Source organism: Bos grunniens, chromosome 2, assembly GCF_055505025.1.
Source record: "Bos grunniens cultivar Pamir isolate PY7600 chromosome 2, Bosgru_T2T1.0, whole genome shotgun sequence".
Taxonomy (NCBI): Eukaryota; Metazoa; Chordata; class Mammalia; order Artiodactyla; family Bovidae; genus Bos; species Bos grunniens.
Window position 1 is genome coordinate 50,859,339 of NC_141166.1, and position 14,639 is coordinate 50,873,977.

The 14,639-nt window shown below is 35.0% G+C and overlaps 1 protein-coding gene across 6 annotated transcripts in view; it reads left to right on the forward strand.

Moving 5' to 3' along the window:
• SF3B1 (splicing factor 3b subunit 1) overlaps positions 1-14,072 on the forward strand; it is a 35,836-nt gene extending 21,764 nt beyond the window's left edge. For 3 of the 6 annotated variants that reach the window (XM_086347310.1, XM_086347328.1, XM_086347318.1), the window contains 18 exons: positions 169-381; positions 633-754; positions 2,184-2,381; positions 2,478-2,579; positions 3,742-3,921; positions 4,566-4,652; positions 4,775-5,045; positions 5,332-5,477; positions 5,581-5,727; positions 5,871-5,996; positions 6,791-7,012; positions 7,295-7,477; positions 7,565-7,676; positions 9,133-9,253; positions 9,568-9,699; positions 11,127-11,399; positions 13,081-13,297; positions 13,589-14,072. In XM_086347310.1, the coding sequence (XP_086203436.1) occupies positions 169-381; positions 633-754; positions 2,184-2,381; positions 2,478-2,579; positions 3,742-3,921; positions 4,566-4,652; positions 4,775-5,045; positions 5,332-5,477; positions 5,581-5,727; positions 5,871-5,996; positions 6,791-7,012; positions 7,295-7,477; positions 7,565-7,676; positions 9,133-9,253; positions 9,568-9,699; positions 11,127-11,399; positions 13,081-13,297; positions 13,589-13,747 (3,011 nt within the window). In that variant the 3' untranslated portion in view covers positions 13,748-14,072. Of the gene's footprint in view, positions 1-168; positions 382-632; positions 755-2,183; positions 2,382-2,477; positions 2,580-3,741; positions 3,922-4,565; positions 4,653-4,774; positions 5,046-5,331; positions 5,478-5,580; positions 5,728-5,870; positions 5,997-6,790; positions 7,013-7,294; positions 7,478-7,564; positions 7,677-8,665; positions 8,736-9,132; positions 9,254-9,567; positions 9,700-11,126; positions 11,400-13,080; positions 13,298-13,588 lie in introns of those variants that run through there. The other 3 variants (XR_015144437.1, XR_015144438.1, XR_015144439.1) reach the window with 2 other exon arrangements.
• The last annotated feature ends 567 nt before the right edge of the window (positions 14,073-14,639 follow it).

A 14,639-nucleotide genomic window follows, 5' to 3' on the forward strand; every position in this document is an offset into this window, starting at 1 on the left:
AAGTGGTTATTTCTGGGTTGTATTATGAGTGATTAAAAAAATTCTTTGCTCCTGTTTCCTTTTCTTGTTTCTGAACTTCATCAGTTTGAGTTTGTTAACTGTTTGAGAATAAACAGTCATTTTTTGACAGTGGTTAAAATTTTAGGCTTATTCACTTTTTCTTTAAAGATACTCCTGGGCATGGAAGTGGATGGGCTGAGACTCCTCGAACAGATCGAGGTGGAGATTCCATTGGTGAAACGCCAACTCCTGGAGCCAGTAAAAGAAAGTCACGTTGGGATGAAACACCAGCTAGTCAGATGGGTGGAAGCACTCCTGTTCTGACCCCTGGAAAGACACCAATTGGCACACCAGCCATGAACATGGCCACCCCTACTCCAGGTAGAAACTTTGTCATTGGAAATAATTTTTTCCCCCTGTTAGTATTTCGAACTTTTTGTTTGTGGTTTTCTGTGTGTTATTAATGCCTATTTTTGGCAAGAATAACGGGACATAAAAGGAAGTCTGAGTTTATAATATAAAAATGAATGTTAGAATTGATCTTAACTGTCTTATATCCAATCCCAAGGACCTATGTGATGATAAAAATCTTGCACTATATAGATTATTACAGAAATTTACTTTTTTGGTAGGTCACATAATGAGTATGACTCCTGAGCAGCTTCAGGCTTGGCGGTGGGAGCGAGAAATTGATGAGAGAAATCGCCCGTTGTCTGATGAAGAATTAGATGCTATGTTCCCAGAAGGATATAAGGTAATAACAACATGAATCTGGTTTTTAGAATGTGGATTTGGTGGGGAGGGGTGCACCATGAGGTTTGCAGGATATCAATTCCCAATCATTCTGGGGCAGAGGATTGATCCTTGGCCCTGGCAATGAAAGTGACGAGTCCTAACCATTGGACCACCAGGGAATTGCCTGGTTTTTGTTTTAAATATTCTTTGAAAATATTAACTGGTAAAGTTTGCATTGGTCTTGCCCAAATTTACTACTCTGTTTCATTCTTGAGATATTTCCAAGTGTGTTTCATTTCCACATTATATCATGGTTATTTTACTTGATGTCTCACAAGATCCTGTGTATTTAGTTCATGGATTGCCAGTGAACACAAAGAATGTTCTTACTTTACCATAGCAACTTGAAGTTTACTTTGAAGTATAAAATTTTGTAGGTACCTCTGACTCTAGGACCTTTCGATGGTCTAAAAGTGGTCATATAGCTATAATCAGGGCTGGAACCTAAGTAATTTGATGGCCTTTACTGGGCCTTTTCTGCCAATGTCTATTGCTTCTTAACAGTTTTATGTATTTTCCCCTCTCCCCTCATTAGGTTTGTACTAGAGTATTTGTTTTTAAGTATGCATGAATTAACTACTTTATAACTTTTTGTAATCTTGGGTGGGGAAGGTCCCCTGGAGAAGGAAATGGCAACCCTCTCCAGTATTCTTGCCTGGAGAATCCCATGGATGGAGGAAGCCTGGTGCAGTACAGTCCATGGGGTCACAAAGAGTCGGACACGACTTAGTGACTAAATCACTACAAATGTCCATGTAATACTGTGGGTATAGTCACTCTCCATCCTACTGTTGACTGCCTTGAGTGTCTGTCTCAATTACATTCATTGATTCCTTTATAAGTAGAAGGGGAAAATCCTCCTTTGTGAATATTGAGTGAATTTTTTTATTTTAGTTAAATGGTGTGTATTTATAGGGCTTTGCTCAACATTTTGAATTTTTTTGCACTCATTTTTGTGCAGTCTTAAAAGAGATTTGCTTTTGTAGCAGAGATTTACATGAATTTTAAATTTTTTATTATTTTAATATCATCTTTTATGCATTCTGTGCACTATGTGAGCTTATTTGCATTTATGTGATACTGGTTCACCAATATGTTTATATAGTCTAATGTTTGAAAGTGATCAGAATTTTGTAAGCCTTCTTCATGTATTGCATCATTTCCCCACACTTCTAATACACTTAATCTAAATTTAAATTTGATGAGAAAGAGTAATACTTGTTATATATTTTAAACATACAATTAAAATAGAAAAATGAGATTGATGTTAATTGATGGTAATTCTTGCCTCTAAGCAGAAAGCTTCTTACGTGCACATATTACTCATTTTTGTTATCATTTACTATATAAAGCTAAGAAAGTCCTAAATTGTCTTTTAACTGTATTAGGTACTTCCCCCTCCAGCTGGATATGTTCCTATTCGAACTCCAGCTCGAAAGCTGACAGCAACTCCAACACCTTTGGGTGGTATGACAGGTTTCCACATGCAAACAGAAGATAGAACTATGAAAAACGTTAATGACCAACCATCTGGAAATCTTCCATTTTTAAAACCTGATGATATTCAGTACTTTGATAAACTTTTGGTAAGTGATAATAACAGATATAAGATACTAACTCTTTAGCAGTTACAAGTCATTATATCTCCACTAACCTTTAAATTTTTTACTTTTTACTGTTAGGTTGATGTCGATGAATCAACTCTTAGTCCAGAAGAGCAAAAAGAGAGAAAAATAATGAAGTTGCTTTTAAAAATTAAGAATGGAACACCTCCTATGAGAAAGGTAAGTACCAGTTTGTTAAATCATCATGTTCATTATAATCTTAGAGATTCTCCATTTTATCCTCAAAGCCTTTAAAACATGCTGAAAATAAGGGAATTAGTAGAATTATGTGGGAAATTAGTATCATGTGGTTTGAAAATGGTTCTTTAGGAGACGTTTAGGAGTTTTAGCTTATACTCTTGTGACTCTATTAAATTACCCTTTTTTTTAATATATTTTTTCAATTTTTTTTAGTGAAGGTATAGTTGATTTACAATGTTGTGCTAATCTCTGCTGTACAGCAAAGTGACTCAGTTCGTGTATATATTCTTTTTTAATGTTCTTTTCCATTATGGTTTATCACAGGATATTGAGTATGGTTTCCTGTGCTATACACAAGGACCTTGTTTTCTATCCATTCTAAATGTAATGGTTTGCATTCTACCAACCCCAAACTCTCAGTCCATCCCGCCGGCCCACAAACCACAAGTCTGTTTTTTGTATCTGTTTTGTTGATAGGTTCATTTGTGTTGTATTTTAGATTCCACCTTTAAGTGATATTGTATGCTATTTGTCTTTCTCTTTCTGACTTACCTCAGTAATAATCTTTAGTTGCATCCATGTTGTTGAAAATTACATTATTTGGTTCTTTTTTATGGATGAGTACTATTCTATTGTATACATGTGCCATATCTATCCATTTATCTGTCAGTGAACATTTAGGTGATTTCCACAGCTTGGCTAATGTGAATAGAGCTGCTGGGCACATAGGTGGTGTATGTATCTTTTTGAATTAGAGTTTTGTCTGGATATATGCCCAGGAGTGGGATGCTGGATCGTATGATAATTCTATTTTTAGTTTTCTGAGGAACCGCCATACTGTTTTCACAATGGCTTCACCACCTTAAATTCCCACCAACAGTGTAGGAAGGTTCCCTTTTCTTCATACCTTCTCTAGCACCGTTACTCTGTTTGAATTATCTGAAAACATTGTTTAAGCCTTTATCACAGGAGTTCAAACTTCAGAGTAATTTTAATGGGAATGAACACGTACTTCTGTATGTAAAATATCCGTTTGACATTTACACTAAAATATTCAGTTACAGAAAACCATGGAGTAATTATTTTGCTCCCATTCAAAACGCTTATAATCAAGAAACCTACCTTTTACTCTTTCTTCCAGGCTGCATTGCGTCAGATTACTGATAAAGCTCGTGAATTTGGAGCTGGTCCTTTGTTTAATCAGATTCTTCCTCTGCTGATGTCACCTACACTTGAGGATCAAGAGCGTCATTTACTTGTGAAAGTTATTGATAGAATATTATACAAACTTGACGACTTAGTTCGACCATATGTACACAAGGTTTGTTCTCCAGTTGTGTTTCTAGTGACTTGATATATTTTGATACAAAAAGAATTCATTTTTTTTTTACCAACTTATCAATAGATGTATTTGTGAAATGTAAAAATTCTTAAAAAGTAACAAGATGCTATACATTTACAATAAAAAAGGGAAACTTCAGCTCCTTTTAAAGAATACTCAGTTAGCCATTGTTAACATTTACATACCCTGGGACCTTTTTCTTTGCATGTAGATACATAGACAAATACATGTGTAAATAGATGTAACTTTTGGCCATCCTATATAATGGGTTCATAGTACTCATATTTTAAATTTGCTTTTATTGATATTAGGATATGAAAATGTATGTTTCTGTATCATTAGCCATTTAGTACTAAGAACCATCTTTTTGCTGATGGTAATTATGGCTTAGAATTGTAAAATGCAGATAGGGGTATGTGTGTATATTGTATTTAATTATTTTTGTATTACCATTTCTCCTAAATACTGATTTTTATGTTGGGTTTAAAGTTGTGTGATTAAAATTATTAATTTGTCCCTTAATTAACACAGTCCTAGAAATTAAAAATTTCCTTATATGTACTCTGTTACATGAGCATTGCATCAGTAACTGGTGTGAAAATGTAGCTCCTTCTCTTTTTCAGATCCTAGTGGTCATTGAACCATTGTTGATTGATGAAGATTACTACGCTCGAGTGGAAGGCAGAGAGATTATTTCTAATTTGGCAAAGGTATTTATATTTCTGGAAAACAAAGTTTTATATTTGTTGATAGGACTATTCAATTTTAGAACAAAATGATTAAAGGTTAATGTTATCAACTCATTATTATCATTTTTTTCTTAAACTTTCAGGCTGCTGGACTGGCTACTATGATCTCTACCATGAGACCTGATATAGATAATATGGATGAGTATGTCCGTAACACAACAGCTAGAGCTTTTGCTGTTGTAGCCTCTGCTCTGGGCATTCCTTCATTATTGCCTTTCTTAAAAGCTGTGTGCAAAAGCAAGAAGTCCTGGCAAGCGAGACACACTGGTATAAAGATTGTACAGCAGATAGCTATTCTCATGGGCTGTGCCATCTTGCCACATCTCAGAAGTTTAGTTGAAATCATTGAACATGGTAAGTTGTAGGATAACTTTGTTTTCAGACAGGTTTCCTGAAATTTAGGCTACTGATTTTTGGAGAAGTGGAAAGTGACCTACATAAACACCATATAGTTTATGATTTGTAATATTAGCTGCTAATAGGCTGTAGTTCATACTGGCTTTTGCCTAACTTTGTCCAGTGTGAACAGATTCTGCAGTTTGACTAAACGGTTAGATGTATTGCTGGAATCTCAGTAGTACTGTCTAAGTTAAAATTTGGCAGTATTGCTTAGTTGAAACCTGTGTTTGGCTTTCTATAGGTCTTGTGGATGAGCAGCAAAAAGTTCGGACCATTAGTGCTTTGGCCATTGCTGCCTTGGCTGAAGCAGCAACCCCTTATGGTATTGAATCTTTCGATTCTGTGTTAAAGCCTCTATGGAAGGGTATCCGCCAACACAGAGGAAAGGTAAATTCACCAGTTTGGTTGTGTTTTTTATTTCTACTCATTGAAGTTCAAATGACCTAAATCTAATTTACTAAGTATATATATATTTTTTATTTTAAAATAGGGTCTTGCCGCTTTCTTAAAGGCTATTGGCTATCTTATTCCTCTCATGGATGCAGAATATGCCAACTACTATACTAGAGAAGTGATGTTAATTCTTATTCGAGAATTCCAGTCTCCTGATGAAGAAATGAAGAAAATTGTGCTAAAGGTACTTGTTCCAAATTGTTCAATATTTATTCATCTAAATTGGATGTATTTCATTGTTGAAAGAGAATTCTATATCATTAAAAAATATATTTTAGACCAGGACTGTGTTTGCTGCTGCTATTATTATTTTTTTGAACATTTTAGGTGGTAAAGCAGTGTTGTGGAACAGATGGTGTAGAAGCAAACTACATTAAAACAGAGATCCTTCCTCCCTTTTTTAAACACTTTTGGCAACATAGAATGGCTTTGGATAGAAGAAATTACCGACAGGTAAGTTTTTATTGTAAAAAAAAAAATATTTTCAGAAATTCTTACAATTAATCCATTAGTTTGATTGCATATTACATAAATCATATTTTGCCTTGAGGATCTCATAGATTGTTTGCTTGATTGTGAAAGAGGATGGATTTTAGTCAGCAAGTCAATTTTCATTTTGAGTTTGCATTCTGGAATAAATAGCCAACTATGAATTGACATTTTTATCTAGTAAGTGAACTCCTTAATCTGGCTTAAATAAAGCATGAATATAATCTTAACCTTAATCCCCTTGACATAGACTCATACTTAATTTTTTTGGCCACCTTTTTCTTAAAAGTTTTATTGTTTTTAAAAAAAATTTTTTTGGTTGTGCTGGATCTTCGTTGCTGTTCTTGGACTTTCTCTAGTTGCAGCGAGCAGGGGCTGCTTTTTGTTGCCGTGCATGGGTTTCTCATTGTGATGGCTTCTCTTGTTGTGGAGCTCTGGCTCATGGGTTCTTGGGTTTCAGTAGTTGCAGCACATGGACTCTAAAGCGTGGGCTCAATAATTATGTGCACAGGCTTAGTTGGTCTGGGCATGTGGTATCTTCCCTGGCCAGGGATCAAAGACATGTCCTCTGCATTGGCAGGCAGATTCTTACCCACTGTACCACCAGGGAAGTCCCATCTTAAAGTTTTAATAGTAGGAGCCAGCTGTTTTCAGCACACTGACTAGCTAAATAGTTATCTTTAGAATATTCCATTTTCATAATTTCTCTGTATTTCCTTGGAAAAGCAGTAAATTGATTTTTCCCTCCTCTTTTTTAGTTAGTTGATACTACTGTGGAGTTGGCAAACAAAGTTGGTGCAGCAGAAATTATATCCAGGATTGTGGATGATCTAAAAGATGAAGCTGAACAGTACAGAAAAATGGTTATGGAGACAATTGAGAAAATTATGGGCAACTTGGGAGCAGCAGATATTGATCATAAACTTGAAGAACAACTGATTGATGGTATTCTTTATGCTTTCCAAGAACAGACTACAGAGGTAATGATACTAATTATTATGGCAAGTTGCCATTGGCTCTCATATTTGTAAAAAGTAGTTTCAAGGAAATGTTATCAGTAAAGAATTAATTAAAAAATTTAAATGCCCATATTTATGCAGTTAACTACAAAGAAATGTTCTTCTACATCACATTTTTAGAATAAATTTTTGAAAGCTGAATATTAGTATGTTTTAACTGTTCCATCACAAACTGAATTCTTGTTCACATTGAGTATAGTTTTTAAATTTAACTTGGCCTTTTTTTTTTTTTCTTTTAATAAGGACTCAGTAATGTTGAACGGCTTTGGTACAGTGGTCAATGCTCTCGGCAAACGAGTCAAACCTTACTTGCCTCAGATCTGTGGTACAGTTTTGTGGCGTTTAAATAACAAATCAGCGAAAGTTAGGCAGCAGGCAGCTGACTTGATCTCTCGAACAGCTGTTGTCATGAAGACTTGTCAAGAGGTAAACTTTATATCAGATTCTTATTTATTCACCAAAAGAAATAGCATAAACAGTAACATTTCATCTTTTTTTTTTTTTTTTAAACAGGAAAAATTGATGGGGCATTTGGGTGTTGTTTTGTATGAGTATTTGGGTGAAGAGTACCCTGAAGTTTTGGGCAGCATTCTTGGAGCACTGAAGGCCATTGTAAATGTAATAGGTATGGAATTCGTTGGTTATGGAAGAATTTTTTGTTTTTTGCTTTTTAAAACTTCTTTGGATTTTCTGAAAGTAAAATACAAAATCCTATTTAGGAGTTGAGTGATAATATCTGATACAATTTTTTAACTACTAAAAAATATAGTTAAGTTGGGATGTCACAAGAATCTTACCTCCCAAAACCTATTTATATTTTACTTTAAAAGAGAAAAGAGGGCAAGTTTTAGGACCTGCAAGAGAGGAGCGAATAGTCACAACTCAAAAACTTAAGTCATGGGATAAGAGGGCCCTAAAAATACAGTGTCTCACATGGAATATATAGGAAGGCAATGGTGGGTGGAGAGAACTCTGAAATTTTAAGACTAAATATGATATATTTACTCAACTTGAATAAAATGGTTATGGGAGGTTTTCCTGCTTGCCATTAAGTTCAAGGAATGATAACCAGGGAGAAAAGTGAATCGATCAAATAATCTCATTATTTAAATCCAATACTAAACTACCCTTTCAGCTTTTTACCCAAAGTTAAAACAAGTATATTATAAATTCTTTTGGGTGGAGAATAAAGCTTTTATTCTTTAAAGGCCTTATGATGGAGCAATAAATATGGTCTTGTGTTTTATTCTTCATTGTAATTGAATAGAACTATTGCAGCCTTGTGCAGAGTTTAGAGGGGCAGAAATAACCTATCAGGAGGTTGAAATAAGCCACTATTTTTCTTGTTTTAGTAAGGGGTTTTTATGCAGTATAGGACGTCTTTGAACCATTGCATTTACATACAAATCACAGTTCAGCCCTGTCCTCTATATTTGGAGATACTTGCTAAAAATCAGTTACTTGGCCACTTGTGGGGCTCTGGTTTGTAGGGAACTATAAACCATATTGTTGGTCAGAGAAACATGGGAAAAGCAATGGAGAGAGAATCAGAGCAAGCAATTCTAGTTAGAACAAGAGCCCCTGCCAGCTGCCTCCTTTTTTCTCTCTTCGTAGGTGTAAATACCATCCAAGTATGCCCTGCATTGCAGGGAGACTGGAGATCTGTTTGTTTTGCAGTTAAAGGGTAAGGGGGCCCTTTCTGGAAAATTTTGCTTTAATTTACATGTCTCCCTCTGGCTTATATTGTTGTGTATGGCCGGAACATAAGCTGTCCCCATATTTAAATGTCAGTGTACAAATACATTTCAGAACTAAATGGAATTTTTTTGTTGTTGAGTATCCATCATTCTTTAAATCACTTCACTAATTTCTTTCATTTTTATACATACATAATCAGAAGTTGTTAATGAAAAGTTAAAAATTCTGCGTTTGGTCAGAATCTGGGGCTTTTTCTTTCCATAGGCAGCTGTAAGTTTGTATTTATGCCTAGTCACGTATATTACATTGTTAAGTAAAAGATAAAATGAGCAAAGCATGCAGTTTACATGTTAATTGATAGTGTGTTGACTTCTGTTAAATAGGTATGCATAAGATGACCCCACCAATTAAAGATCTGCTGCCTAGACTCACCCCCATCTTAAAGAATAGGCATGAAAAAGTACAGGAGAATTGTATTGATCTTGTTGGGCGTATTGCTGATAGGTAAGCAGATTACCTAAATATTTTTTAAGTAGTATTGGTTTTCACATTTTTATTCACTTGGCAAATTTTGCTAATGTAAGTATATATGGTCAGGCTAATATTTTCAGTGAAATTTCAGTTTGAATGGTAATGAGGGAGTAGCGGTATATTTTTAAATTTTGCTTTTATTTAAAAATAATCCATCTCTTCTGAACAGTTAACAATTTATATAATGCTTAAAATGAGTTGGTAATCATGTTTTGAGAACTGAATTTTTAAATTTACCTTTTAAAATTTATTGTCACAAACAAATTAAACTTTTATTTTTAAACCAGGGGAGCTGAATATGTGTCTGCAAGAGAATGGATGAGGATTTGCTTTGAACTTTTAGAGCTCTTAAAAGCACACAAAAAAGCTATTCGTAGAGCCACAGTCAATACATTTGGTTATATTGCAAAGGCCATTGGGTGAGTAGTAGTTACGTCTTTTTTTTTTTTTTTTTAACTTTGTAATAGACCAATTTAGTGTTAAAAGATGCTTCTGTTTCTGTAAGCTCTTTTAAGGTAAGGTATGAGTAATGCAGTTAAAATAGACTTTAACTAATGACCTTCAATTTTTGAAGTATTTTCTTTCATCTTAAATTGAATTAAAATAGAAGGGTATAAAATTTCATTTGATAACACTTCAGTGTTTGCAGAGAGGGAAACATTTCAGAAGGATTTCAGGTTTTGTTGATTCTTTTTGGTTATTGTTTAAAATATTACGACCAGTTCTTTTTGGATATTGCTAGAACAGTTAACATAGTTCAATTCTCAAGTTAATACTTCATGTGTTTTAAAAATATTTTTCTAGAGTTAATCCACAGACAACTAAAAATTATAACTATTTTGTTAGATAATCTGTGGTTATTTGCTTTCACTCCACCAGAACCAAACTGGAACAGTCATTGTAGAAAATGAGATATTTCATGTACATGTGGCATAAGAAGAAGATATTCTCAAACATAACAAAAGTTGATTATATAATTAGAGTCTCCCCCACCCCTTTTTTGCTAGCTATAGTATATTTTCACTTGTGATGAAATATTTGTGATGAAAGTCAAGCAATTTGCAGTGAATAGCTGTGCTAATCTTTTAGTTCCTGTGTTCCTTTAAATTTGTGGTAAGATAAATCCTTAAAGAAGGAGAATAAATAGCAAAACTAATACAATTTGTAAAGTTTAAAAATAAAATGAAAAAAAATAAATAAATGTAAAGGTGTGTGGGCGGGAAGATAAAAGGGAAACAGATTTTGTATGTTATGGCATGGTAGACCACGTTCTGACCACTCAAAGAATTACTCATATTAAACATGTAATGACGGAGAAGGCAATGGCACCCCACTCCAGTACTCTTGCCTGGAAAATCCCATGGATGGAGGAGCCTGGTGGGCTACAGTCCATGGGGTCGCTAAGAGTCGGACATGACTGAGCAACTTCACTTTCATTTTTCACTCTCATGCATTGGAGAAGGAAATGGCAACCCACTCCAGTGTTCTTGCCTGGAGAATCCCAGGGATGGGGGAGCCTGGTGGGCTGCCGTCTATGGGGTTGCACAGAGTCGGACACGACTGAAGCGACTTTGCAGCAGTAGCAGCAGCAACATGTAATGAAATGAAATTTCATTCAATGAAATGAAATTTCAGGAAATTTATTAAAAACAATTATATTTGAAAATGAATTCATTTGAATATTTTCATTAAAGTGAACATTTTAATTAAAATGAAGTTCTTAAGTAGAAACAATAATGCCATAGCATAAAATTACTGAGTTCCCATCCTTTGATTATTTTTCTTCCCTCTGAAAAAATTTTGACTTGTATACTAACAGTTTGCTGGCACATTTATTTTTTTCCAGCCCTCATGATGTATTGGCTACACTTCTCAACAACCTAAAAGTTCAAGAAAGGCAGAACAGAGTTTGTACAACTGTGGCCATAGCTATTGTCGCTGAAACATGTTCACCCTTCACAGTACTACCTGCCTTAATGAATGAATACAGAGTTCCTGAACTGAATGTTCAAAATGGAGTGTTAAAGTCACTTTCCTTCTTGTTTGAATATATTGGTGAAATGGGAAAGGACTACATTTATGCTGTAACACCACTACTTGAGGATGCTTTAATGGATAGGTAAGTGACTTGAACTAAGCACAAGAAAATAGTTAAAATAATTCTTTTATTTTAGAACTTACTGAAATAATCATTACATGACCTGCTTATTGTGATGTAGTTAAAGAACGGACCACTAGCCTGGATTTTTATCAAACTATTAATGTGACTGTTCTCTCCAAATAAGATATATGATATAGGACTTTTCTTGGTGATCGTATGGTTAAGAATCCACCTGCCACTACAGGGGACATCAGTTCAGTCCCTGGTCTGGGAAGATTCCAGAGCCATGAGGCAACTAAGCCCGTGCACTGCAACAAGAGAAGTCACCACAATTAAGAGAGTAGCCCCTGCTCCCTGCCGGTAGAGAAAGCCCTTGTGCAGCAGCAAAGACCCTGCACAGCCAAGGGGAAAAAAAAAGATACATGCTATAATGGTTCCCCCAATTTTTTTCCCCAAGTGTGCCCCCTCTTCATTTTAGACCCCCCCACTTTTTTTTTTTGGCCATGTCATGAGGCTTATGAGATCTTACTTGGCTGACCAGGGATTGAACCTTGGCACCAGTGGTAGAAGTGCTGAGTCCTAACAACTGGACCATCAGGAAATTTCCAATCAACTTTTATTTTAAAAATTAAAAAGAAAATGATGAGCATGAGCTTACTGATATAATGAAGAGACCTGATCTTTTTAGCTTTTTGTATGGCAGGTGAAGCAGAGACACTTTTAACTCCTAAACATAGCCTGCCAGAGCCACACTACTGTCACTGCAGGCCCCCAATTATTCAGATGGTGACCCCTGATAAAGTATTGCTGGAGGTGATGGATACAGTCCTAATACCAAGAAACATGACTTTAGTTGGGACATTTACCAAAGAGGAATACGGATTCATTGTAATCTATGCCTAATAGATTATTATAATAAGAGAAATAAAGATGCTAGTAACTAAGTAGGTTCAGGTGCTTTTTTTTTCCTCTTAAGGTTTAAGAGAAAAAGGTATTTTTTTCTCTTAAATACCTTTAAGGTTCTCTTCCTGGCTTTGAGGGTAAAACTTGTGAACTTGTTTTTATACCTATCATAGACCTTTTATCTGATACTTGTTCTCAGTTGAATAAATTGTAATAAATAAATCAATGATTTGTCATAAAGTCAGTCAAAACATGGGAGGTGATAAAAGTTCTTTTTTCTGGGTTTCAAAAAATTATTAGTCCTTCTCTTCCTTTCCCCAAATTGAATTCTTGAATGAATCTTTTTAAAAAACCACAAGGGAAGGGATTTAATCTCATTTTAATTATTTACTGTATACAGTATTAAATTACTTTCAAAGATTTTAAATTTACAGAGTTCAAAATGAGGTATTACTGTTAATCGTTCGTGTGTTAAGAGTCATGTATCCCCTCTTATTTTTAGTAGCTTGCAAAAATATACACTGTGCTGGGCCTTCTTGCTCCTATTACTATGAAAGAAAAATATAGCTTATTTTTGAGCCATAGTGAGCAGGTTTGAATCATCAAAGCAAAAGTTCTCAAGTAGAATTATTAGTCACTCTAAAGGTATCCTGTGTCAGATACAGGAGGTGTAAGGATGACTCTGCATCCATTCCAAACACTGAATTTGTGATATAGTTTCTAACAGGCAGGCAAGTATTTTCTGTGAAACTAAGACTGCATCTTAATAAAAAGCTTTTTTTGCTCTCCATTACAGGGACCTTGTACACAGACAGACTGCTAGTGCAGTGGTGCAACACATGTCACTTGGGGTTTATGGATTTGGTTGCGAAGATTCGCTGAATCACTTGTTGAACTATGTATGGCCCAATGTGTTCGAGACATCTCCCCATGTAATTCAGGCAGTTATGGGGGCCCTGGAGGGTCTGAGAGTTGCTATTGGACCATGTAGAATGCTACAGTATTGTTTACAGGTAGGTTAAAGATTTTTTAAACAGTACTCATTGAAAAAAGTAATTTAGTTGAATTAAGTCACTGTTCCTAATTATCATTAGGGAGAATATATTTGTGCCATATGGGAAAACAGTTACGAGGGGAGAGAAGATTCGATTTTGTCCTTGCCCACTTCAGTTTTATGGAATTGACATCTTTTTTTTTTTCCTTTCTCAAAGGGAGATGTTTGGAACCATATCTTTATGGTTTATTTGTTAATTGTGTTAAGGTTATGTATTTCTTGAAATAATGTAACCTTTTAATTATTCTAGGGTTTGTTTCACCCAGCCCGGAAAGTCAGAGATGTGTATTGGAAAATTTACAACTCCATCTACATCGGTTCACAGGATGCTCTCATAGCACATTACCCAAGAATCTACAACGATGATAAGAACACCTATATTCGTTATGAACTTGACTATATCTTGTAACTTTATTGTTTATTTTGTGTTTAATGCACAGCTGTTTCACACCTTAAACTTGCTTTGATTTGGTGATGTAAACTTTTAAACATTGCAGATCAGCGTAGAACTGGTCATAGAGAAAGAGCTAGAAATCCAGTAGCATGATTTTTAAATAACCTTTGTTTTTGATGTTAAGCAGTAAACGCCAGTAGTGACCAAGAACACAGTGATTACACACACTATACTGGAGGGCTTTCATTTTTAATTCATGTTTATGAAGATTTAGAATTCATTCCTTGTGTTTAAAGGGAATGTTTAATTGAGAAATAAACATTTGTGTACAAAATGCTAACTCGTGTGTGTTTTTTGAACATGACTTGTAAAATGCGGAACTTTGATAAAGTACTGGTTTCTGTAGAATAAGTGGCTTAATATCGTTTTCTGTCACCTGGTTTTTAGAGAGTAGTTAGTAGAATACAAGCTATATAAAGTGATGGTATCTTTGTCAAAATTCCATTGCTCTGTTGATAAAGACGTTAGGAAGAGTAGGTTTGGGGGTGTTAACCTCAAACTAGCACAACCCTTCCATCACCTTAGAAAATATAGCACCTTTGCTGAACTGTCTTTAATATTATTTTGCACTTGCATAGCGCCTTTCATCGTTGATTTCTCAAAATGCTAATGAATTTACTTAAGGGAAGTAATTGAAGTCATATCCGACTCGTGACAATTCTGTTTAGAATGTGGGAAAAGTAGCTTAAACTTCTACCTGTAGGGAGTGAGGCTACCTCTGAGTCATGCAAGTTAGAATAAGACAATCTTTGGAGTTCTTTGCCCATGTCATGTCATAAGCCACTACTCAACAGTATATATACCTGTTAAGCACCTACTTTATGTCAGCCACTGTGGTTAGTTGTAG